Source organism: Anguilla anguilla, chromosome 6 (genome assembly GCF_013347855.1).
Source record: "Anguilla anguilla isolate fAngAng1 chromosome 6, fAngAng1.pri, whole genome shotgun sequence".
NCBI classification, from domain to species: Eukaryota; Metazoa; Chordata; class Actinopteri; order Anguilliformes; family Anguillidae; genus Anguilla; species Anguilla anguilla.
In genome coordinates this window covers 22,665,978-22,688,188 of record NC_049206.1, presented here as the reverse complement: position 1 = coordinate 22,688,188, position 22,211 = coordinate 22,665,978, and the positions used below count along the sequence as shown (strand labels likewise).

Genomic DNA, 22,211 nt, shown 5'->3' with positions numbered 1-22,211 from the left:
AAAAGATAAAAATGAAAAACCAAGATGGGTGATTTATTAATCCACAGCCAGCTTCACAATACCGAACAGGAAGAAACTTATGATGAGAAATGAGAGCGACAATCAGAAGATAATATTTGCATTCTATGGATTTTACAAGGATTTTATGAGAGCCCCATCTCCACCCAGTCTGTCGAATGTGACTTCACAGCACAAAGCAGGTCAGTGTACCTGAATGTGTGCTGCTTTCACCAGCTGCACCAATTTGGCTTCTGACTTTGTTTCAACCAGATTGATGATTATGCACTCTTCCACGACTTTCTTTGCATTTTCGTCCCTAGTGTCGGCCCCAAACTGTACGTAGAAGTGCTTTGCAGCAAGCTGGACAAAATCATCCTCCTGAATGAGAGAAGAATCCCGACATGAATTTGGATGGTTCACAATCCATAAAAAAATAGACAGGTTAAGCTAATTACAGAACTCCCTGCTATCATCAATCATTCCTGTCATCGCTAATGGGTCGGTGGACCTATTTTCCCATTGAGGTAATTACCTGGAGAAAATGTGACAACGACCTGGCATTCTTGATACACAATGGCTTCAGCAACAAACCTGTACTCACTGTGCTAAATCCAGGAGGGGGGGGGGGGGAGGAGTGGGGGACGGAGTGGCAGCAATTACTCCATTTTGAGCACTTGAGTGTACATTTTGGATCTAGTTCTAGTTCTTCAGTTCTGCAACTAGAACTAACCAAAAGTGACAGCACTCAGGGTCAGGGTTCAGTGGGAGTCATGAGACCATCGTGGGAAAAGAGTGTTCCCAGTGGTTATTGCTCTTGCCCATGGAGATCAACATCAACATGGGTGGCTTTTGCTTGTTTGTGCTTTAAAATTTAAGTGAGTTAATGATGTAATCACACATTTTAAACCAGGTGATGTGGGTGAACTGTGAAACCGAAGCTTCAATTGATCAATTTATATACTGAGAAACATCAGAACATGAAAAACCAAGTTCTCCAAGAGTGAAAATGAATACCACTGAGAAACTGAATGTGAAAAAGCTTGGGGACCAAAAACCTTGGTTACCTTGTCGGATTGATACTCCCCACACTTGAGCCCTCGGATGATCTGTTTGTAGACGAGGTCAGTGCTGAGGGCGTCCTGTAGGCAGTTGTGCCAGGGGGTGAATATCTCCTTACGGTAATAAAGGCGCCAGGGGGCGTGTTGCTCCTCCCCGCCCTTCCTCTTCACTTCCTGCTCACACTGTGAGATTGCATCCATCACGTGGTCTCCACCACTGCCCAGTGACCACACCTGAAAGAACACCATAGCACAGTGAACAGGGACTTACGATCAAATCTTGCTGCCCTGCGCCAAGGTTTTCTCATAGTTACAGATGGATATGAAGTGGAAGAGGAAACAACTTCCTGTTCCCAAATTGAATCAACAGGCAGCTTATAACAACATGATTCTACCAGCTAATTTTTGTAAAATTCAAGCTCTTCATGAGGGATTGACCTTTTTGGTTGAATGACTTCTTAAAACTAACACAGCAGCAGTACAAAAGGATTCTATGATTTGGAACGTCTTAAAGAAGCTCAAAGAAATGTTAAAGCTTGAGATTTCACGAATAAACTACCTACAAATCCATTGTGTCTTTTGTTAGCTTCAAAATTGCTGTTTTATTATTGCCTTTTATCTGTATTCTGTTTAAGATGCATTCCTGACCCATTTTCCTGAAAAAACATTTCCTGTAAACGGTGCTGCATAGCAGAAGTAGGCCACGTGTCCTACCTTTTCATACAAAGCGATGTAAAGAGAGAAGCCAAAGGTGTCCTGCAGGTTGATTTTCCGGGCGATGAATTTGCAGACTTCCCTGGAGGTGGATGCCGAGTCCAGGCGCACACTGATGTTGTTGCCATCAATTAGGGTTACCGATACTACTATGGGCTTTTTGGTCTTGGTGGCCTAGTAAATCAAAGGGCAGGATAAGGATTTGTCAACTTGTGTTGTAAAAACAGGAAGCAGCTACCACAGGCTTTCAAAGTGACTTTTACCTGCAGCTCTACCCAGCAAGTGGGCTCACTGCGCACCCCATTAGCCATGACGCGATGGAGCCTCTCGGCACAGTGAGCCGAGTGCTCAGCGGGACCAGCATGGATGAAGTTTTGGAGGTACTGTAAGGACAGATTAATAAAAGTGAAAATGCTTTTTTGACTCTGGAAAATTATCATTACATTACAGGCATTTAGCAGACGCTCTTATCCAGAGCGACGTACAACAAGTGCATTAGTTCAAGGTGCAGAGGTACAAAAGAAACACACTAGAGTGAAGTAAAGAGTGTAGTGCCAGAAGTGACCACATAGATCAGGACTCCAACCCTGTAGAGTAACTTGTTCAGCAAACAGAAGGTCTGACGGCAGAGAGGCTGCTTGAGGCCACCTTGATAAAGCGATCAGTCGGCGGGAAGATGCCGAGACAGATGGACAGGAGAATCCAGCCACGGACGCAGCTGTTGCGGTTCGTGTTCTTCACCAACTGCTTGCAGATCTGACAGTAGATCTCGTCCCTGGAGCACAGGAGGAAAGCAGCATTGGCTCACAGACACACAAAGCTACAGTAGGAACACTGAGATGGGTAGGTGAACCAGAGAAATGGCCATCAAATCAAGCGTGTATATTTTTATAACAATTAATTGCAGGACTTTTTCCATTTTTTTTTTTTGTGAAAGGATTTTCCCCCCAAAAATGAACAATGTCATGTTCAATTAACCAATATATTTGATGAAGAGAAAATGAAAAATACGCTAAACGTGAATAACTTATGTAACTTAAATATGTTAGCTACCACATTTTGTTATAAGTTGATGAAGTGCACATTGCCAGACCAATAGCTCAAATTTGTTCAACTTGTCCAGTGCAACCTCACTAATGAACATTCTAAAATCAAAACTTCAGGAAAGCAAGACAACCAAGATGATTTCAAATGAACGCAGCACTTTTTTTTTTAGAGGGTCTTCCAAAAGAAAAATTCTACTGAATGACCTTAATTGAACATTTTTTCTAAAAGGCCTCAGCCTGAATATTCAGAGAATTGATGGTGAAATGCTGAAAACACGATCACTTATATTCATTAAGTGTAATAATTAATACAGTTATGTACTTATACATGTAGGCTTGTGTGGAGCAACTCTGGCGCTCCGTGACAAGGGTTGTCAACTCCGGAGTTAAATCTTTTTTTAGCTCCAGAATTTACAATCACACATAAAATAGTAAATAGGCAATATTTGTGAAACTTCCTCTCGATCAAAACTCTAGTTCACTACCTGGTGTCTGGTCTGACGATAGCATATCCAACAATGACATGGATTTTTTCCAGAGATGTCATTGGCCGATCCAGGGTGGGTCCTTCTCCAATCATTACATAACCCTCCTCCTTTGGAGGTGGTGTTGCAGAGACGTTTGGGGCTTCCGCTGCAGGCTGAAATCACAAAATAACCGAAATAAACACAAATGACTAGAGCCAATTACACAAATCAATGAGTCCTAAGATATTTTATCTATGGACTAAAATGATTACAATCCATGATAGTGCAATGTGAAGGTGAGGCCATTATGCAGAGGCAAAGTTATGTGGAGTATAAGCTGTGGAGATCTCCTTTGGGCCTGATCCCAGAAAACAAGAGACTACCTCTCTGTATCTCTCACCTCTTCAGGAATCATTGAAGGTTTCCTTCTGCTGGGACCACTCCCTTTGCTCCCTTTTTTGTGTCTTTTCAGGAGTTTCTATAACAAAAGCTTAAATAAATCAGAAAGTACTACTTCGTGCCAAGTCTTGGCTTCAAAGTACAAGCATATCAATTCCAGTACAGCCTCTAAAACTGCTGCCTTCTAAAATGTCCTCAATCTTTGTAGAAACCATCTTCTATCCTGACAGGCCACATTTAGCAGAGGTTTCATCTGGATAAGCAGCTACGATTTAAGGAGAGATTCATCACAAAGCAGCCAGCTGGGCACCTGTTCAAGGCCGACCAGGTTGCTAAGGCGACGGTCCTTCCTTTGTCCCAGGTTTTGTTGGATGGACTGGTTCTCATCCTGGTCCTGCTGTTTGGGCTCAGGGATGTCTCCCATAAACCTCAGGATCATCCACCACACGGTCAGACAAGCCTGAGGAGGACAACAGGTAGACATCTGAGATGGGCTCTACTGGCATCATGGCAACTTTGAGCAAAGACCAGGCACAACAGCTTCACCTGTAAACACCCTAGTAAGGGGGCATATAAACATCTAAGCAGCTTTACTTTTCGCCCAACCATGGAGACAGTAAAGGAAAAGGGTGCACAGCCTCCTGTGCAAAGTGGGGTACCAGGGCGTCGCCTTCATCATCGTGGAACAGGAGGGTGCGGCGCAGCCTCTGATTGATGTGGGTGTGCGTGGCTGAGTTCTGGAAGTGCATGGAGGCAAATTTGGCAAAGGAGTGCTCATCATCAATTTCCTCCTCTTCCTTCTCAGGAGCTTCCTCCACAATAGGAATGTCTTCCGTGTCAACTTCCTCCAACACAACCTTCTTCCCCTCCAGGTCCTAAGGATAGAACAAAACAGTGAAAAATTTAAATCACTATTACTGCTTGTGCCAAGACCAGCTTGAGATATAAGACCACAGAACTGGTTAAAATTTCAACCTCACATGGGTCTGCTCATCTTTCTGATGAAGACCTAGGTAAGACTGAGAAATACTGGATATTGTCAAGATACTGCATCATTTTACAATGTATTAGCAAATATACAAATAATTGCCTTATTCTAATATATATTACATTGGTGTGAAATATATTTATCATTATACTTTCCTAATTCCACATATTTACAATATACTGCAAATATTCTGTTTCTGTAAGGGATTAACAAACCCTATGGACTCATACTGAAGCATATAGCGGATGCACAAATTTCTTTCTTTGCCAGTATTTATATACTGTTTAAACTGCTTTCTGGCTGCAACTTGCTGTTAAGCCCATACACAATCATATCTTGTTAAAGCAGAGGCCTTTAGCAAGTATTTTGGAAGTCTAACCTCAAAGCCGACAGGAGCTTGTCCCTCCTGCCCACCGACTGTGGTAGGCAAAAAGCCGAAGATGTTCTCCACCATTTCCTGGTCGCTAATTTCCTCCCGGGACGCAGTGCTGGTCTCCTGCTTCTGGAGCACCTCCTCCAAACGACGCTGCAGCTCCTGGGCGTGCTCCTCCTGGGCTCGCTTCTCCTGGGCAGAAAGGAATGCCTGCCGGAGACACAAGGGAATGTCAGATCCCAGACCCCGGGGGGCCATCCACACACTGGAGCTGTGCCTAAACCGGATAAACCACCTAGCAGCTCCGAGAGCAGAGGCTGATTAAATACAGACACTGGATTTGGCAGGAATTAGCCAGTATGTTGGCGCAAAGTCCCCAGAATCAGATTGAGGAGGGTGATGCATTATAGTACTGACTGCAGTCAGCCTTTAATACAATATAAGTTATAATGAAATGCCGTCATTTTCATCAAATAGGACAACACCCTGTCAGTCTCACACATTAATACCTACACATGCAGGAAACAACAGATGAAATGCTTATCAAAGATTTTTAAACTTTACAAATAATGACAAAATATAAAGGATAAATGTTAAATCCAGTCTGTAAAACATAAATTAACATTAACATTTTTGGTTCATATGTCTAGTTGCTCACAGGCTCAACATGGATCCACACTGTCATAGTTGAGCCAGTTTCTCCAGACATAATGAACTCACAGCATCCTTGATGCCTTTGTAGGTCTTCCGGGCCAGCGCTCCTCTGGTGTGGGCCTGGAGCACCCTGACGGCCTTCTTCTTGCGGTCCCACTCTTTCCTGTTCAGGTATCCCCGGACTTGGGCCTGCAGCAGCACGGCCGCCTCCTGCTTCTGCATGTAGTGCGAGCGCATCCGTCGAGCGCGGATCTTAGCCTGCAGTCGGCGGTAACCCAGCTGGACCTGCGAGGGGTACAGGGGCAAAGGGCCTTTCCATCAGCTCAGAGCCAGCTCGTCAGCTGATCAGCTCATGACGCTCACTAGCTCACATCCCTATTCGTCAGCTCATCAGCATCTAGTTCAGACAACGTTATTTTTGTTTCGGGCTAGGGTGAGGTGGTGTTGGGGGGGGGGGGGGGGGGGATTCGGTTACAAAAAACTTTGACATATTTTTATAAACGTGTCCGATGCAAGTCTACTTGACTAGTACATCCAAGGAATTTGGGCCGAGATGACAATATGAGAGTAATAAGATATTATTGTTACATCAGACCAACAAAGACAAGAAAAGAAGGACAGATGAAATTAAATGACAATGATTTGTAAGACCGTAACGTATACATTAAATGTATGCAGTGAGAAACTGTGCTAGTGAATTTGGCACTGCATGCTTAATTTTCATATAAGAAACCTAAACTTTCAACTATGAGGGCAAAAACTGTAAAGACAATTTTATTTACAGGAGTAAAGGTTCAGTTTCTCTGCTGCTGCTAACCAATGGGCTATTAGCTCACCATTCTGTGCTGCTGCCTGCCTTTGTAGCCTCTCCAGGTCTTCTGTATGAGCAACGCTGCCTTCCTTTGCGAGACAAAGTTCTTCCTGCAGGACACACAGGGTGACAACAAACAGCTCTGTTATGACCACTACTGGGAATCCAAGCCATACACCAGTTGACTGTGTTACCAATCCTGGAGATCCAATGTGCTATGAGGTGCCCTTCAGTCACCAGCTGATTGAAGTTCAATGGGTGCAGTTAAGTAATAAAGGTATGCTGTAGTTCACGTTGATGATAAGAAATTCATGGATCTTGAGTGGACACTGTGAACAGTGGCGGGAAGTGAGTGTAAAGCCAGTCCAGGAAATGATCTGTCACACTAAAGAGACTGGTGCATCTGTGTCCGTACCTGTGTTTGTAGCCTCGCATGACCCTCTGGATGATGGCGGCTTTCCGGTGGATCTCCTTGTCTCTCGCTAGCTCCAGTAGGGAGTCATGGAAATCCTAGGATCAAGGGACCAAGGTTTATACTTTTCGCTATTTTTTCAGCAAACGATTAAGACTGATTTTTATGTTTCTTTCCAGTTTGGAATGCCCAGTCATATTCATAGGCCCTTCTCATCCCAGGAATATCCTTGACTGATTTGGGCAAATGCAGACAAACAAGGCTCCTCTCCACCAAAGATCTTGTGCCCAATTAGTCACTTAGCCCACCGACTGCATTGTACAGTCATTGGGCCTCATTCACAAAACATGCGTATGATCACATTTGATTGTAAACTGCGTGTAAGAACGTTTCCAATAACATTTCGGCATTCATCATTTTTTTCTGATTTATTTTTGTTCATGGCTGCTTCCTCATGCAAATCACTTGAACAGGATTGTGCATAAAATTTACAAATAGCCAGCATTCATCATCTCATATCTGGGATATGCACGAAAACAAAAGTTTGCACATGTGTCATGAGTCTCATAGTGTTTTTTCATAGGAACATTTTTAAGAACAAAAGTAATAATAATTTGACAAAAGTTTTGTGAATGAGGCCCATTGTGTCTATGTACACCTCTATGGACAGCAATATATAGCCCTTATAATCAACCAGAAGAGCTGATCAGTGTGGCAGATGCAACCCTGCCGAATGAAAGCCTCTCTAGGTGATGATTCCACACATGGCCTCCTACCTATGTGGGACTACTATGACATGCTAATATGATTCTAAACCCAGGAGTGAATCATTACACTGAAAACCAGTGTTGAAAAAGAGCATTTTTACCTTGGACCATATTCTTTTTTAATAATATCCACTGTCAGAAATTCCATTTTTAATGTACTTAAATTACACCCATGTAAGATTTAACTCATGTTTTAGACAGGTTTGGTGCCTTCAGTACCTTCAGAAAAATCTTTGTCATTCCAATTTTCCAGTCTCCTGCCCCTTGAATGACAGCCTTGCAGATACAGTCACAGCACTTGTCTGCACGTTCCTGTGCAGGAGAAGTCAGTTGTTACTAATGAGTAAGGCCAACAGTTTTATCTCCACCACGTGACCTGCAGGGATTTAACCAAGGGGTCCCCATAGGCACTTCAACTGTACAATCAAGTGAATAATCATAAAAAAAAAAAGAGTTTCTAATTGAGAAAACAATTGGTTGGTCTAATTTTGGGAAAGTAAGGAAGAAAAGTGAACATGGATGGATGTTTAAATGCTATGAAAAGCATGTCTTATCCACCTGGTACACTGCATACCGACGAATTGAATATTTTGCACAACTGGAAATTTATCAATAAATCCCAAGAAGCAAACAGCTGATGGAGGACTGTATCATGCGAGAAAACAAAAGGAGGTAAACTGGTGAGGCAAGGACACAACAGTGGCTAGCACTGCAAAAGCCAGTATGAAGAGTGAAAGATCAAATTGAGGGTAAAAGCATATCTGTCACCTTTTTGGGATCACAAAGGGTGGTCTTCAGCAGCACCCGGTACCGATTCAGGAACTGCTGAAAGGTGTGCCGGATGGGGTACCCCGATTTGCGAATTCGAATGGTCTCCATCATCCCAGAGTAACGTAGCTGTCTCATACACAGCTCCCTGTCAAACAGCTGTGAGGAGGAAAGAAAGCTCAAGGCTAAAATACCAAGCCCTGTAGACCATTACATCATAGTCGATGATTCTACAAATCTCAAAATATGGTCTGTATTGTATAATAGTGCCGTCAAAATTGCATGATCAAATTTGATTCAGAAATGCATAACTCACTGTTCATCACAATTACTTTTTCTGTCTAATGTTTAACTGACAGCATAAGGCTACTATAAAAGCCAATCGTTTTATGGCTTAAATACAAAGTCCATGCAAATAAAGGTTTTATTATTGATATGGAATCTTCAAGGTCTATGTAAGGTCCTTTAAATATCCTCAGTGATATAACTCCCAAACATTGATGGCTCAAAACTGACCATTCTAACAAAATATGAAATTTCTTGTATGAAGTTTGAGAGGGATGCTAAACCTGATAACTGCAATAGAGTTGTAGATATGCCATAACTGTGATATTTTCTTTTATTAGCACCTACCATCTGTCATCTATGGATCAATGCTGTTGCCAGGCAGCGATTTGCTTCCTGCTCCAGGAATATCAGCTGTTCTTAACATTATCTGGGTATCATGTCTTGTGCATTCTGGGTGGTGCTCAGGTGTTTAAATCAATCAATAGTACTCCCATGGCTCAGTTGACCGAGCATTAAGCATTGGTAGAATGAGGGTTTGATCCCAGAGGGCTACATATACTAAAAAATGTATACATATATACAGTATATACTGTACATCACTTTAGATAAAAGCATCTGCAAAGAAGCATATATATATATATATATATATATATATATATATATATATATATATATATGTGTGTGTGTGTGTGTGTGCACTGTATATAAATCATTGAGTTGCCTATCAACAGGTGCCAGAACAGCAAAAACATGCAGAAAATCAGACTAACACAGAATTCCCTCAGGAAGGAGAGCCATATGATTACACACATTCTGCAGGTCCAGCCATGAACCAGCCATTTCTCCTGACTCAGCACAAGCCCTCCGTAAGCACATAAAAACTATGTCAAGTTAAAGGTTGTATTCTGCATGAACCCTCTGGGCAGTAGTATACTTATTGAGCAATTCTTCAAGGCTAGTAGGATTTTCAACAGCGGAATTTCTTAGGAATTTACAGTTGCGACATTCTTGTGTCTATTTGTCAATAGTCATAGATATACGGTGGCAGTGTAGTATAATGTTTAGATCACTGTGCCTGTCTGTCATGCAAAAACCGCAGATTCAATTGCCAGCCGGGTAAGTCTACATGTTCCAGCATTCTACTATACCCTGAGACAGGGTAGCACAGATTAAGAGATCTTGCGATTCTGAGGTCTGCCAAAGAGGATAAGAGCAGAGGGACCTCATGCAGGTGGTTGTCATCTGGACAACCGGCTAGGTTAGGGACTCCAGTTCCAAAACCTTGTCGGTGTTATCCCATCACTGAGCAAATACCATTCAAGGTACAATGCAAAGGATTCTGAATGTCTGAAACTGAGGTTCGGGGATGGCTTCAATCTTTGTAATTTTTAGCTTTTAGATATGTTACCTTCAAAACCACGTGAAAATTTTAACAAAAAAAAAAACTGGATAAAAAATAAATTTCTTGGTCATTTTGATTAATTTTGCCGAAAGACAATGAACAAGCATAGGTAACATTAAGTCAGTACAAATGCGACGTAAGACAAAATGCAGTAGAGATAAGCATACAATTAGATTGTGTCTAATTACCAAGGGCTTTTTGTACTCGTTGGGTTTAAAGCAGCGCACAAAGTAGGGCTCGCAGTCTGATAAGGCCTTCATCAGGGAGTCGAGGGACTGGCGAAACTGACCACTCAGTGTGGGCATCTGCTTCCTTGTTTCTGACATTTGCTATGGAGAGAAGGAGATGTTTGTATGTAGATTTAAAAAAATCTGCTGCATTGATGTAGTTTTGATGATTTTCAATGTACAATGACTAGGGACACAAGTTTGTCTCCACCATGTGACCTGCAGGGATTTAAACTTGTATTTCAATGGTTGTCCTCCAGTAGTCCCCACAGGCACTTCAACAGCCAAGTCAAGTGACTAATTGTACACTTGAGTTTCTAATTGAAACATTTATGAAAATAATTAGTTGACGTAATATGGGGAGAGCCCGAAAGGAAAGTGAACTTGGATGGAAGTTGAAATGCAATGAAAAGTATATCTTTGAGCCAGTGGTTCTCAAACCTGGTCATTGAGTGCAGCTGGGTTTTACTTAAAGTCTACATTTAAGACCATGATTTGTTAATTAGTTGAGTAAAGAATTTATTTTTTATTAACTTTTTTTGTGCAAGTAAATTGTTATATAACTGCTGTCATTTTTAATGTGGGCATTTCCCACTGCTTCTAATAAAACCTATCATGCCCCTGTACAACCTTTAAAAATACTGCAGAATGTTCGCAATAGTAATTGAACTGAATTTAACATGAGTGTTGCTAGCAAACATTGCTGTCAATCATCATTTATGCTTAATTAGTAGCAATTTATTTATCAACTTAGATTATTGAGGTTGTCCAATTGGGATTATTGTTTGAGAAGTGGCTTGACAAAGGTTATCATGACCTCTAGCTGGCGGAGGACTGAATTACAATGCAAGAATAGACATACTGCAAGATTGAATCAATGCAAATGGGTCTATAGTTGAAGATTTGTCTGAAATTAAATTTAGTACTAATGAATTGTTGTTCCATCTGACAAAGCATAATATCAGAAGATAAATGTGTTTATTTTTCCTGAAAATGTTCCTGATATTGTAAAATCTTAAAAATAAAATATTGTTATTTTTTAAATAATATTTTAAGTTAATGATGTTTGGATTTCTGGTTTAGTGCAACTTCATTTTCTGCCCTACAGGACTTAATTGAGAATGCATTCATAAATGCATCCAAACATGAATAGTAAGTTTCAGTTCACTCTACTCACCCGCAGGGTACTTTTCGGGGTTAGTATTACCCGACCATTGCGGGCAGAGCTCATCACTGCATTTGATGTGATGTCAGATCTGAAGATCTGCTTGAGGAGCTTGCTGGATGAGTTTTCCACCAGCTTCATGATGTCTGTGCTAACGGAATCTTTGTTCTTCTCCAGAAAACCTGGAAAACGACCAAACAATTAGCTGAAGATAAAAAATGTTTTCAAAAGTTCGGCTTCCATGCTGCATTAATAACACACTGACTATATGTTGAGAAAGGTATGTCTTGTAAGTATCTGACGTAAACTCTGTAAATACACTGTAAAAAGTTGTGGAGGTTTGTCATAATGGTTTCATCATTGAGAAATTTTATGACTTATTTATGTTGTGTAGATAAATTGTCAATGTATGTTGTTGCTGCAGAAGAAAATGTATTTTGGTTCAGTATTGTTAACTCATATTGATTAAAGACAAGAAAAGCAGCATAGACCCTTATATTGTAGGAATCACCAAAGGTATAAAGAGGGATTAGAGTGGCAGCTCAAGGCCATGTGCAGTATCTTGCTGGATACCTTCGGAGTCATAGTAGACCACTCCAGCAAAGTGCTGGATCCCAAACTGCTTGTCATGGTAGTTCCTAGGAGGGAGGTACATTTTGCTCTTCCCATGCACTTGGTTCATCTTGTTCAACATGGTAATGTCCGTACCCTGAATTTATTACACATATTACTGTTACAGATTGTAAATGTACTCAACAAACAATGAACTACAACTTGCTGGGACTTGCCAACCAACTTCAGAAAGCAGGGCGCACGTGTGTTACCTTTGGAAAGGTGCTCTCTTCATCGATGAGGGCCAAGATGTTGAGGGGCTTGATTGCCATCAAGTCCAAGGTGCGTTGGTTGTCGTTGAAGACGATGTGCTTCCAGACTATGTTCTCGCAGTTGTACTCATCCTGCTCCAGCTTGAAGACATGCTGCACGAAGAACTGTTGCAGCTGCTCGTTCGCAAAGTTGATGCACAGCTGTTCAAAGCTAGACCACATAAATTGACGTCAAATGCAAAATGTGTGTATTTGTTACAGCCTAATATTTTTTTTTTTTTTTTTTTTTTTCACTTGGTCTCTCAATTTAATGAATCACGGTTTTATCATAGCCAATTAATTTGATATGTATTCAAAAAGAGTAAATAAGGAATTGCATGGTGAATTAAAACTAAATCGCATGCAACGGAATTGGACTGCGGAAAAAGCAGGACCTCCATTTTGAGATTGGAACATGAGCTATTATATGCATCCACCTCAGCCTTTTTTCACCACTATCAAAAGCCTAGCATAACTGCATAATAAAATAAAACCCTGTGAAAGTATTCAGTCAAACATGCCCATCATTGTAAACATCCCTGAAGAACAATTTTGACACCTTTTCTCAGCAACTACACACTTCTGATTAGGAAATTGCATAACCATATCTCAATCATATGGGTATAGCGGTCCATAAAAACTTTATAGAAATGAACAAATATTGCAGGATTCCATAGTATTGCAACACATGTAAGTGGAGAGAAAGCATGTGATTGTGCAACCACCTGTTCTTGTTGAAATTCTCAAAGCCAAAGATGTCCAGCAGCCCAATGGATTTACGGACATAGGTAGGACCATTAGAAGGAGACTTGTTGATGGCACTGTTGATTTTCTCAGCTATCCATACAAACATCCTCCCATAAATGGCCTGGAGAAAGACACACAGGCACACGCACACATGCACATGCAGACACAAACACACAAACACACACACACACACACACACACACACACAGCAAGTACAGTGAGCAAAGAGCTGAGGCCCACTGATAACATTAACACAACTTGAAATGAGATGTGTTTTGGGAAAATGCTTTGTTCTGTTTAATAGGAAAGTACCAGAGCCCATTAAACAGAGACCGCTTTTAAGGATCTATCATTCCCCATTGCCATTTATAAGGTCAGCCAAGTTCAAAATGTGCAGGGCAATCAACATTTCTGAGGCAGTTCCCATACCTTGACGAAGGCATCCCTGCCATCCATAGCCTGTTCGGAGGTGAGGGGCTTAGTCACACTCTCCCTATTGGTCAGGATGGAGCGATATGTAAGACTGGTTTCCAATGCATGGATATCCACCTGAGGAAAGAAGAATAATGGAGTCAAAAAATAAAATAGATTTCTCTAACTACATATAATTATTTACTGTTTTCCTACTCACACCTAGGCCCTTCCTGTCACTACAGTGTGCCCAGGGGGAATGCAGACTAGCAGTAACATTCCTAACGGCATAAAGGTTCAGGTTCATGTGAAGATAATGCAGGTGGATGGTAGGAGCATAATCTGTCAGAGGAGCTGCTCTTGCCCAGTGACATTGAAATCTGAGAAAACTCTGGCTAGGTTAAGTGTGAAGTGCTTCACTGCACTATGGACTTCATAGAGAATATTTTTGTATGGGACTTTCTGTTTTACTGTTTAATGTGTTACTTGATGTTGCATACATTTCATATGCATGCCCATTCTCCTATGCAGCTCCCATGATGTACACTCTATGTACTACATTCCACAATAGCCCTGCAAGTCACTCTGGATAAGTGCACCGACCAAATTATTAGAAACGCAATAACACGACACTATAAGAAAGCGACATGCCACAGATACCTCCAGCAGCTTAGCGGCCATTTTGAAATGATCTGAGTTCATGATGTCACAGCCCTCCATGTTGTTCAAGATAGTGCCTGTTAAACAGCAAGAAAAAATACATTCATTCTAGTCCCGTTGGCCCACAAAGCTTTCAGAATCCATTTCTCCTCCACCATAGATGGGACTGATGGGCCCCAGTCTTCACCTTCGAAGTTGACATTGCCCAGGTGGAGGATGGCAGCCAGCAACTTGAAGATCTCCCAGGATTCCTTCTCTGTGAAGGTAAGGATCTTCATGGCCGAGCGGATGCGCGCATACTCTTTGACATCATCCCTTCCGTCACAGGTGGTACAGTTTCCCTGTAGAGGCAGAGGCTTCAGTCATTGCCATTTGATGAGTGCTGACTCATAAAAACAACAACATTTAGACCTCATGCCTTTGAAGCATCATTGTGATAAGTTTATTGCGCCTATTTATCACTTCTATGCTATACAACTAGAGAAACTTCTGGGAATGGAATAAACTTCAATCAACAGAAATAAAACGTGACAATATATGATCAAATATACTCATTATTACCGTTTTCAGATATTGCAAGATACATTTTTGAATCTATTGCCATGACATATACTTAACATATTTTCCAAAAAGTCCACATAGAAGCACTATATAATGCAGTATATTCCTTGTCCACGGGAGCTAGTCGAGGTCATGTTACTTGGCAAACTGGATCGTTATGCTTTAGGCTTCTTATGCCATACCATACCATAGTCAGGTAGTTGTACTCTTCAGCACCTCTCAAAGACAGAGTCTTCTTCTGCTCGGCTGGCATCCCCAACAACATGCAATAAAAGATGTGGTAGTTTCGTTCTTCTGCAGTCTGCAAAGAATAAATGACAAATTAAAAAATCATCAAATTTCCTCATTGCGCCAAGAAACGGGCTGGTCATAATTGATTTGGTCAAAAGACACAATTATCTAGGACCAGTTACAGTAACTGGCGCTTTTCATCCATCAATTTTATAGCTGGGTAGGCTTTATTGGAGTAATCAAGGCTATGGATGTCCCTTGTGTGACTTCACCCAAATAGCTCTTGGCTTAGGATCTGAGCCTGCATGTTTCAGTTTACCAGGCCAGTTGCTTATCCACTACACCACACTGCCACCCATAAGGGTGAACAAGCTTAGTGGTCCAATGTCTTATCCCACACTCAGACACATACCCAAGCTTCAGAGAAACAATTTGCCATTTATAATTTATATACAGCTCATAGTAAGAGTAGCGTGCAAGCTACCGCCTCTCACAGAAGCTGGCAGAGGCCCAGCCACACTGTGTGCCTACCTGGCGACAGACGCGGGACTTCTCCAGCAGGTACTGCTCCACGCGCGCCCCCTCGATGACCCAGTTCTTGTTGAAGTAGATGTCGGTGTACTTCCCGAAGCGGCTGGAGTTGTCGTTTCGAATGGTCTTCGCGTTGCCGAAGGCTGTTGAAGCAGCAGGGTCACTGAGGTCACCAGGAGGTTTAACTTGGAATTTTAATGAGGCATCATTGAATATCACAGACTGTGTGTGACCGGAAAACAATGTAAAGAGCATAGCACACCTTCTAGAATGGGGTTGGCCTCCAGGATCTGCTGCTCGATCCAGGAGTGCTGACCGCTCACGGCGGCCAGAAACTGCAGCATGAGCTTGGTGTTCTCCGTCTTGCCAGCACCAGACTCCCCACTGGCACAGAGAAACGAGACAGGCTAACTGGCGCTCACACAGACACAGACAGTACACATAATGAGAACGGGCTCCCTTAGAATGAGCAGACCTGGCAGTGAAAGAGCCACATAAACGGAGCTCCCCACTGACACAGGTGGACAGAAAGAGGGAAAAAGGGGCGGGGCTGGCCCTGCTGTGTGGGAGTGGGGGCGGGGCTAACCTGATGATGCAGCACTGGTCCCTGAGGTTGCGCCGCATGTTGAAGTAGCAGCTGTCGGCGATGGCGAAGATGTGCGGGGGCAGCTCGCCCAGACGCCGGTTGTGGTAGAGGCGCACCTGCTCGGCCGTGTAGATGGGCAGCAGCTGGTAGGGGTTGACTGCTACCAGGATGGAGCCTGTGTAGGTCTGAATGGGGAAGAACACTGCCTGTTACATCACTACACATGCTGTACATAAATACAGTGCCCTCCATACAGTGTCCTCAACAATTCATTGGAACCCTTGATGAGCAAATAGCACTGGAACCTTTTTGACCACATGCACCAGCAGTGCATGTGGTGTCAGAAATGCTATAGGGTTGCTTTGCATCTATGGGTCCAGAAAAAATTTCCCAACCAAAAATTCTACCAAGAAACGGTTAACTGCCCAAAAAAATGAATTTCTTCAACATGACCAGACTGGAACACAATCCAAAAACCCACAATTTGAATTGGAGAGGGCAGTCTATAAATGGCAAATTAAGCATCTGAAGGATTTTTTAATATTATGTATAGAGGAAGGGTCAAAGATCTAATGTGTTCACCAATCTTATGAAACTCTATAGACAACCACTCTGTAGTGTTATGCTTGCAAAGGGAGGGTGCACAAAGTACTGAAAACAGACAGGGATAATTATGACACCACATCTTTTCACTGAATAGAATTATTACTAGTTAAAAAATGTTTCCTCTGAGCAATTTCCCACAGTCTGCAGGTCCATGGGCAGAGCCAGCCCCAGTCACAGACAAGTGCCAGACAGGCTGGCACCAGCAGCTCATTGTCACTCATGAAGTTGCCACCCATGGTCTGGTTATGAGCCTATATAGGGGCTTGGTTATTGGAGATACATTTCCTCATTGTTTTTATATCAGTTTTACAATATAACATGCATTACTTTTCCCCAGTTTTTACGATCCAGGAAAGACTATTACAGACTTTCCAAAACAACTGAAGTCTGGTGAGACCTGTGGTGCAGTCCATAGGTTAGCAAGCTCCAGAGCCACGCAGAAACTTCCCTTTGTGGGCGGGGATTTGATACCCTGTCTATGGCCCTTTCTGACCTGTGATTCCTTCACTATCTGATAGCCTCTCCGCTGTTTGAATGAAGCAAAGAACTATTACGAGAGGGCAGACTACATGCTCTAAAAAGTCCAAAAAAGAGGACTGTCTATACTACACAATAACTTCACTTATATAATAAATGATTATGGTACTCTGAGGCTGTTTTACTCTGGCTGTGTTATTTAATACTGAAACCAATTTCCACAGCTTTCAGGCAATGTATTCGTAGATTTACTGTAACAACGTCACTAAAGGTGGCTTTGACCACTCTGCCAGAACCCACGTATATGAGGCCTTCTCTGTGACGGATCAAGAGGTTGTGGAGGAGGCCTGCTTCATTGAGGTCGCCTAGTTGGATCATGTCGTCCACCCCGCTGACAGAAGTGGGGTTCATAGGCCGAATTGAGCCCTCGTTCTTCTTGGTGATCTTGTGCTCCTGCAACGTAACGGAGACAGTACCCAGTATAAAAGAAATGTACTTGACATGGGCCTGGATTCATCAAAATTTGTCTTTAAATTTGACTTACAAATACATTTAAGTATTACTTATTTGCTTCACACAGTTCACGGGCTAATTTGGTGATCACTTAACTTTCTATACTATGTTTGTGAGGAAAAAATATTGAACCTCATTTATTCAAAGTCAGAGTAAATATGTTGATTTGTATACAGGCCACGATTAGCTGCTGAAAAGATCTAGGCTAATGGCCGTCCTGCACCCTACCTTTCCTTCATCGTCAATGAGCAGCCGGTGTCCAGCACCCGTGACTTTGACCTGGGCGCCGATTGGCACCCCGATGCTGGAATCCACCCACACATAATCTCCCTGAAACCCAGCAACCAAAGTCACTGAGCACGTCTGCAGCTTTCACCAAAATGGCCGCCAGAAAATGAAAGCAAAAATCTCACTCGAGGTTTAATTATTTGGGAATATATAAGATTTTCACACAGCATGACATACATGAAAAATAGCAGAGCATGACTGGATGGATGTCTTACCTCTCTTAGCACTACCATATCTGATTCTGAAAAAAATCAGAAGAATAAAAAGAGCTTCAAATCATGAAAGAAACTGATCACACACCTGCTGTCCCCAGAGTTATTCCCTAACTTTTATCTCGCTGTCATGTACAGGTAGGAAGTCAGCTGGAACTGAAGGTTGCCCCACCTGAGCTATAGCTCCTTGAGGCAATGAGGTGCTATTATTAAGCTAACAACCCCTTAGTAAGAAGTGTAGCAGTCTTTTATTCAATAAAATGTTCTAAATGTACTTAAATTTACTTACATTTTAATAAATAAATACATAAATACATAACTAGAATATTAACTTTTTTTTTTACTGCCAAACAATCTCTAATATCATTTGACATACAGAAAAGTATACACATGACATTGTTAGATATAAAAACGTTACCATATTTTTTAAAACTTTGTTTTGTTTAGGTAAGTGCAATTTAGAATGTCTTCGAAATATAATGTCCCAGAGACAATTGATTTATTTTATGCTTTGGTGATCTAGTCTGTACTTTGTTTGGTTCTATACAAGTTCAGAAACTTATGGACAGCTTAGAATTCTTCAACGGTACACAGAGAGTTATACATTCAAATCAAATTCAAGGACGATAATATTCTTACCATAAGAAAGCTTCTCAGATTAATCATGCAAGTTGCCTGAAAATGTTCAGTAAATAAATCAACTACTTACTAAAACTAATTTTATACATTTTTCAGAAGAATTGAGATTCAGGTCTACTAAGCAAAGCTTGGAAAATGTCCTTTCCAAGTACCTGTTACAAAATGTGCTATTTGTGTGAATGTACAAAATATATTTCACAAAATCCTGACCACCAGGGAGTCAAACAAGATATCATTAATTCACAATAATATGAAATGTGAAAACATTGATATTGTGATTTGTGAATATTGTCATATAAGCACTGTACTGTTTTTCAATGCAACAGTATTAGAAATCAAGTAACTTCAACTCCCAGGTTCTTTATTTATTGTGTCATATGTTTCATAAAACAATTCCAAAACTCATAATTTGCAAATGACCACAGAAAAGCATATACAGTATCAATATTATGTCATGGCTTCTCAGAACAGAACATTAATTGAGACAGCTAGCATCTATGAGATTTTACTAATCCAGTACTGATGAATGTGCCATTTTGTACTCAATGACAGTGCAAGTATTCGAAAACTAGTTGTGCTAATATTTCTGTCGAGGTGAATGTCAAGTTCACCAAAATAATAAAATAGCCTTGAAAATAAACCTTGGCAGCCTGAGAAAACAAAAGGTATTAAACCTGATGGCTAGTCTTACCTAGGGACAACGCCTGCAGTGGTTGTCCTCTAAAATCCTCTCTGGCCTCCCCAATAGTAGTGCCCAACCAAACTCGTTTCCACCTCGGCTACTGACACATGGACCAGGAAGTGGGCGCCACCTCCAACGTGACGTCTCAATTGAACCTTTGCTCGAAACGCCCCACTCTTTATCCCCGCTGACTTTTACCCTATAAGTAATTTTCCCTAACCCCAAATACTCAGCTTTGATATTCCTGCTGCAAAAAAAATAAAATAAAATAAAATCTGTATACCAAACTATATTCAAATATGAGCAACTACTTAAAAATTACAGCCACTGCACTTGGTGTGGTCACAACTGGCAACAAACGTTGTTTGCCGTCTTCCGGTTATAGAATCAGAAATGCTCAATGCCCCCTGAACTTTGGAGCCAGAGACCTGCATCGCACGTAGCATACATATGCAATCCTCCAGAATAAACAGAGAGGCAATTATGCTGTAAATGACAGCAATAGCGCCCACGTTTAATATCTGTAAAGGAGTGGTTCCTCTCGAAGGGAATTAGTGGACTTGCACATCCCCCTGAACAAACATTACTCTGCAGAAGACAAAATCAAGGCAGTACTAATGTTACATAAACTTCCTTGTTCTTCTTTATAGTGAAGCACAACCAGAAAACATACAAAATCACATCAGTATGTAAATCAAATCAGTATGTAATACTTTAGGTACATGCTGAATATCAGTGAAGAAATATTGAGACCAATTATGATAAGCACGCGATTGCTTTTAGAACACATCTATTTGCTCAGAAGGATGGTAGAAATGCTCAAAATGCCTTTTCACAGTTTCACAATCTGGCCTTGTTATATCACCTCTTTCAGGTCCAGTAGCAGGTGGAGCATATAAAATTGTAAAATGTGTTTTCACTCTTACCTGATCCAGTCTCAGGATAGTAATGGGGTTCCACTAACTATGTTGCAATTAGATACCAATTAGAATTGACTACTTTTCAAAAGTTATATTATTGCAGAATTATATATGTGAATAAACAGGCAATTTTCACCATCATTGCGTGTCAAAAATACCATCTGACGCTTTAAAGAATCACATTATCTTAGCAGCAATGAGGAAGTTGGACCATACCAATCAAAGGTGGTTATGTTTTTGGCAGGCAGATGCTGGGTTTAGTGTTCTTAACGACAGTCTTATCATTTTCAGGTCGAATCAGTGCACCCACTGCAATGCTTTTAGCGCTCCCGTTCTGCCATTGGCAATCGTTGTGTGGTATGAGAGATGGAGACCAACCAAAGTCCTGGCAGTAAATCTATCCATATGTGACTTACAGCAAACTCATTTTATTTTGTCATTATTTATTCAACCAAAAATAAGCCAAAATGCCATGTGTGAAAAAGTAAGTGCAAAAAGTTACTGCTTCCATATCAGTAAAGGTCATTAGGATCAAACACACATACAATTAGTTGAGTATCAGGATGTGCTACCACCTGTATGTAGAAGGTGAAACTTTGACAGTTTGGTCTGGTGCATTTAGGTTTATATGTTAAAACAGCATGCTCACAAAAGATATCTGTAATAGAAAGCAATTGTTTCTCCTCATCAATCTGGGAAGGGCTATAAAAATGTTCATCATTCCTCGAGGTGGAAAGGGGACAGAAAGTAAAAGTCCTGCTATGTCTTTCTTCCACACATGAACTCAGCCAGCTGGTTTCACCAACTAGTTCTACCTCCTGGCTGAAGAAGTGCGCTAATTAGCAAATCCAGGTGATTGAAACAAAATACTGGGGAGGACTTTACCTTCTAAACCTATGGATTTTCCACCTTCAAAGTAATTCCACAGTGAGAAAGATAATTTACATTTGGAGATCATTCAATTCAGTTCCAGGAGTGGGTGTCCCACCAAATTCACCCCAACATCAGACTATACGGTCTGAGAAATCGCAATGAATCCCAAAGCTACACCCAGGGATCTAAAAAACCTATGTCAACATGGTAAATGGTAAACTCCAAGAAAAAGACTGAGTAAGTATAGTTTTCATGGAAGGGTAGCCAGGACAAAATATCTTCTTCTTTACAAAAATTGCGGCACAGTTTAGGATTGCAAAATTGCACCTGAATGAACCACATGACTTGTGGAACTCTATCCTCGGGACAGATGAGACCCAAATGGAGTTGATTGGCTGAAATGCACCACGCCAAGTTTGATGCAAATGAAATACCACTTCACCACAAGAACCTCATGCCAACTGTCTAGCATGTTGGTGTAGGGGTGATGATTTGGGGCTGTTCTGCAGCCACTGGATCTGAATGATTTAAGTTTTGTCTTTAACGACTACCTCTTCCATAGAGTGAAACTTTTTTTTTTTACAGTACAAATTCATTTTTATGTAAGCTTTTACAGAGGAACTGAATGACTACAAAAGGAAAACTACAAGAAAGGTTATGTTTCTTTGAGGACATCATAAAACAGTAATCTAAGATAGCTAGTCATCCCTCTATTTTACGAGGGTAAGAAATAAATTATCTCGTAAAGAACAGACACGTCTTCACAGATTCATCTTGATGGTGGACAAATATTTACTCTGACTTATTCAAACATGTGATGATAATATCTATCTACGATACACCTTTACACGTTACAGTAGGTCCCCCGATGG

The 22,211-nt window shown here is 41.3% G+C and overlaps 1 protein-coding gene across 2 annotated transcripts in view; it reads right to left on the bottom strand.

The window, feature by feature from the left end:
- The window catches only part of LOC118229238 (unconventional myosin-VIIb-like), a 28,929-nt gene extending 9,148 nt beyond the window's left edge, over nucleotides 1-19,781 (bottom strand). Inside the window, exons 1-32 of one of the 2 annotated variants that reach the window (XM_035421036.1) lie at nucleotides 19,556-19,781; nucleotides 18,865-18,900; nucleotides 18,229-18,254; nucleotides 17,954-18,055; nucleotides 17,513-17,665; nucleotides 16,130-16,314; nucleotides 15,806-15,927; nucleotides 15,544-15,686; nucleotides 14,969-15,082; nucleotides 14,408-14,561; nucleotides 14,221-14,297; nucleotides 13,579-13,698; nucleotides 13,128-13,270; nucleotides 12,364-12,574; nucleotides 12,113-12,248; nucleotides 11,552-11,721; nucleotides 10,336-10,476; nucleotides 8,458-8,616; nucleotides 7,909-8,001; nucleotides 6,926-7,020; nucleotides 6,536-6,620; nucleotides 5,766-5,984; nucleotides 5,052-5,255; nucleotides 4,344-4,559; nucleotides 3,995-4,144; nucleotides 3,686-3,763; nucleotides 3,304-3,458; nucleotides 2,421-2,547; nucleotides 2,036-2,155; nucleotides 1,773-1,946; nucleotides 1,065-1,292; nucleotides 211-378 (exon numbers count right to left, since the gene is read on the bottom strand). In XM_035421036.1, coding sequence (XP_035276927.1) covers nucleotides 211-378; nucleotides 1,065-1,292; nucleotides 1,773-1,946; nucleotides 2,036-2,155; nucleotides 2,421-2,547; nucleotides 3,304-3,458; nucleotides 3,686-3,763; nucleotides 3,995-4,144; nucleotides 4,344-4,559; nucleotides 5,052-5,255; nucleotides 5,766-5,984; nucleotides 6,536-6,620; nucleotides 6,926-7,020; nucleotides 7,909-8,001; nucleotides 8,458-8,616; nucleotides 10,336-10,476; nucleotides 11,552-11,721; nucleotides 12,113-12,248; nucleotides 12,364-12,574; nucleotides 13,128-13,270; nucleotides 13,579-13,698; nucleotides 14,221-14,297; nucleotides 14,408-14,561; nucleotides 14,969-15,082; nucleotides 15,544-15,686; nucleotides 15,806-15,927; nucleotides 16,130-16,314; nucleotides 17,513-17,665; nucleotides 17,954-18,055; nucleotides 18,229-18,246 — 4,260 coding nt within the window. In that variant the 5' untranslated portion in view covers nucleotides 18,247-18,254; nucleotides 18,865-18,900; nucleotides 19,556-19,781. The remainder of the gene's footprint in view (nucleotides 1-210; nucleotides 379-1,064; nucleotides 1,293-1,772; nucleotides 1,947-2,035; nucleotides 2,156-2,420; nucleotides 2,548-3,303; nucleotides 3,459-3,685; nucleotides 3,764-3,994; nucleotides 4,145-4,343; nucleotides 4,560-5,051; nucleotides 5,256-5,765; nucleotides 5,985-6,535; nucleotides 6,621-6,925; nucleotides 7,021-7,908; nucleotides 8,002-8,457; nucleotides 8,617-10,335; nucleotides 10,477-11,551; nucleotides 11,722-12,112; nucleotides 12,249-12,363; nucleotides 12,575-13,127; nucleotides 13,271-13,578; nucleotides 13,699-14,220; nucleotides 14,298-14,407; nucleotides 14,562-14,968; nucleotides 15,083-15,543; nucleotides 15,687-15,805; nucleotides 15,928-16,129; nucleotides 16,315-17,512; nucleotides 17,666-17,953; nucleotides 18,056-18,228; nucleotides 18,255-18,864; nucleotides 18,901-19,555) is intronic. The other variant, XM_035421035.1, reaches the window with a different exon arrangement.
- Between the last annotated feature and the right edge of the window lie 2,430 nt (nucleotides 19,782-22,211).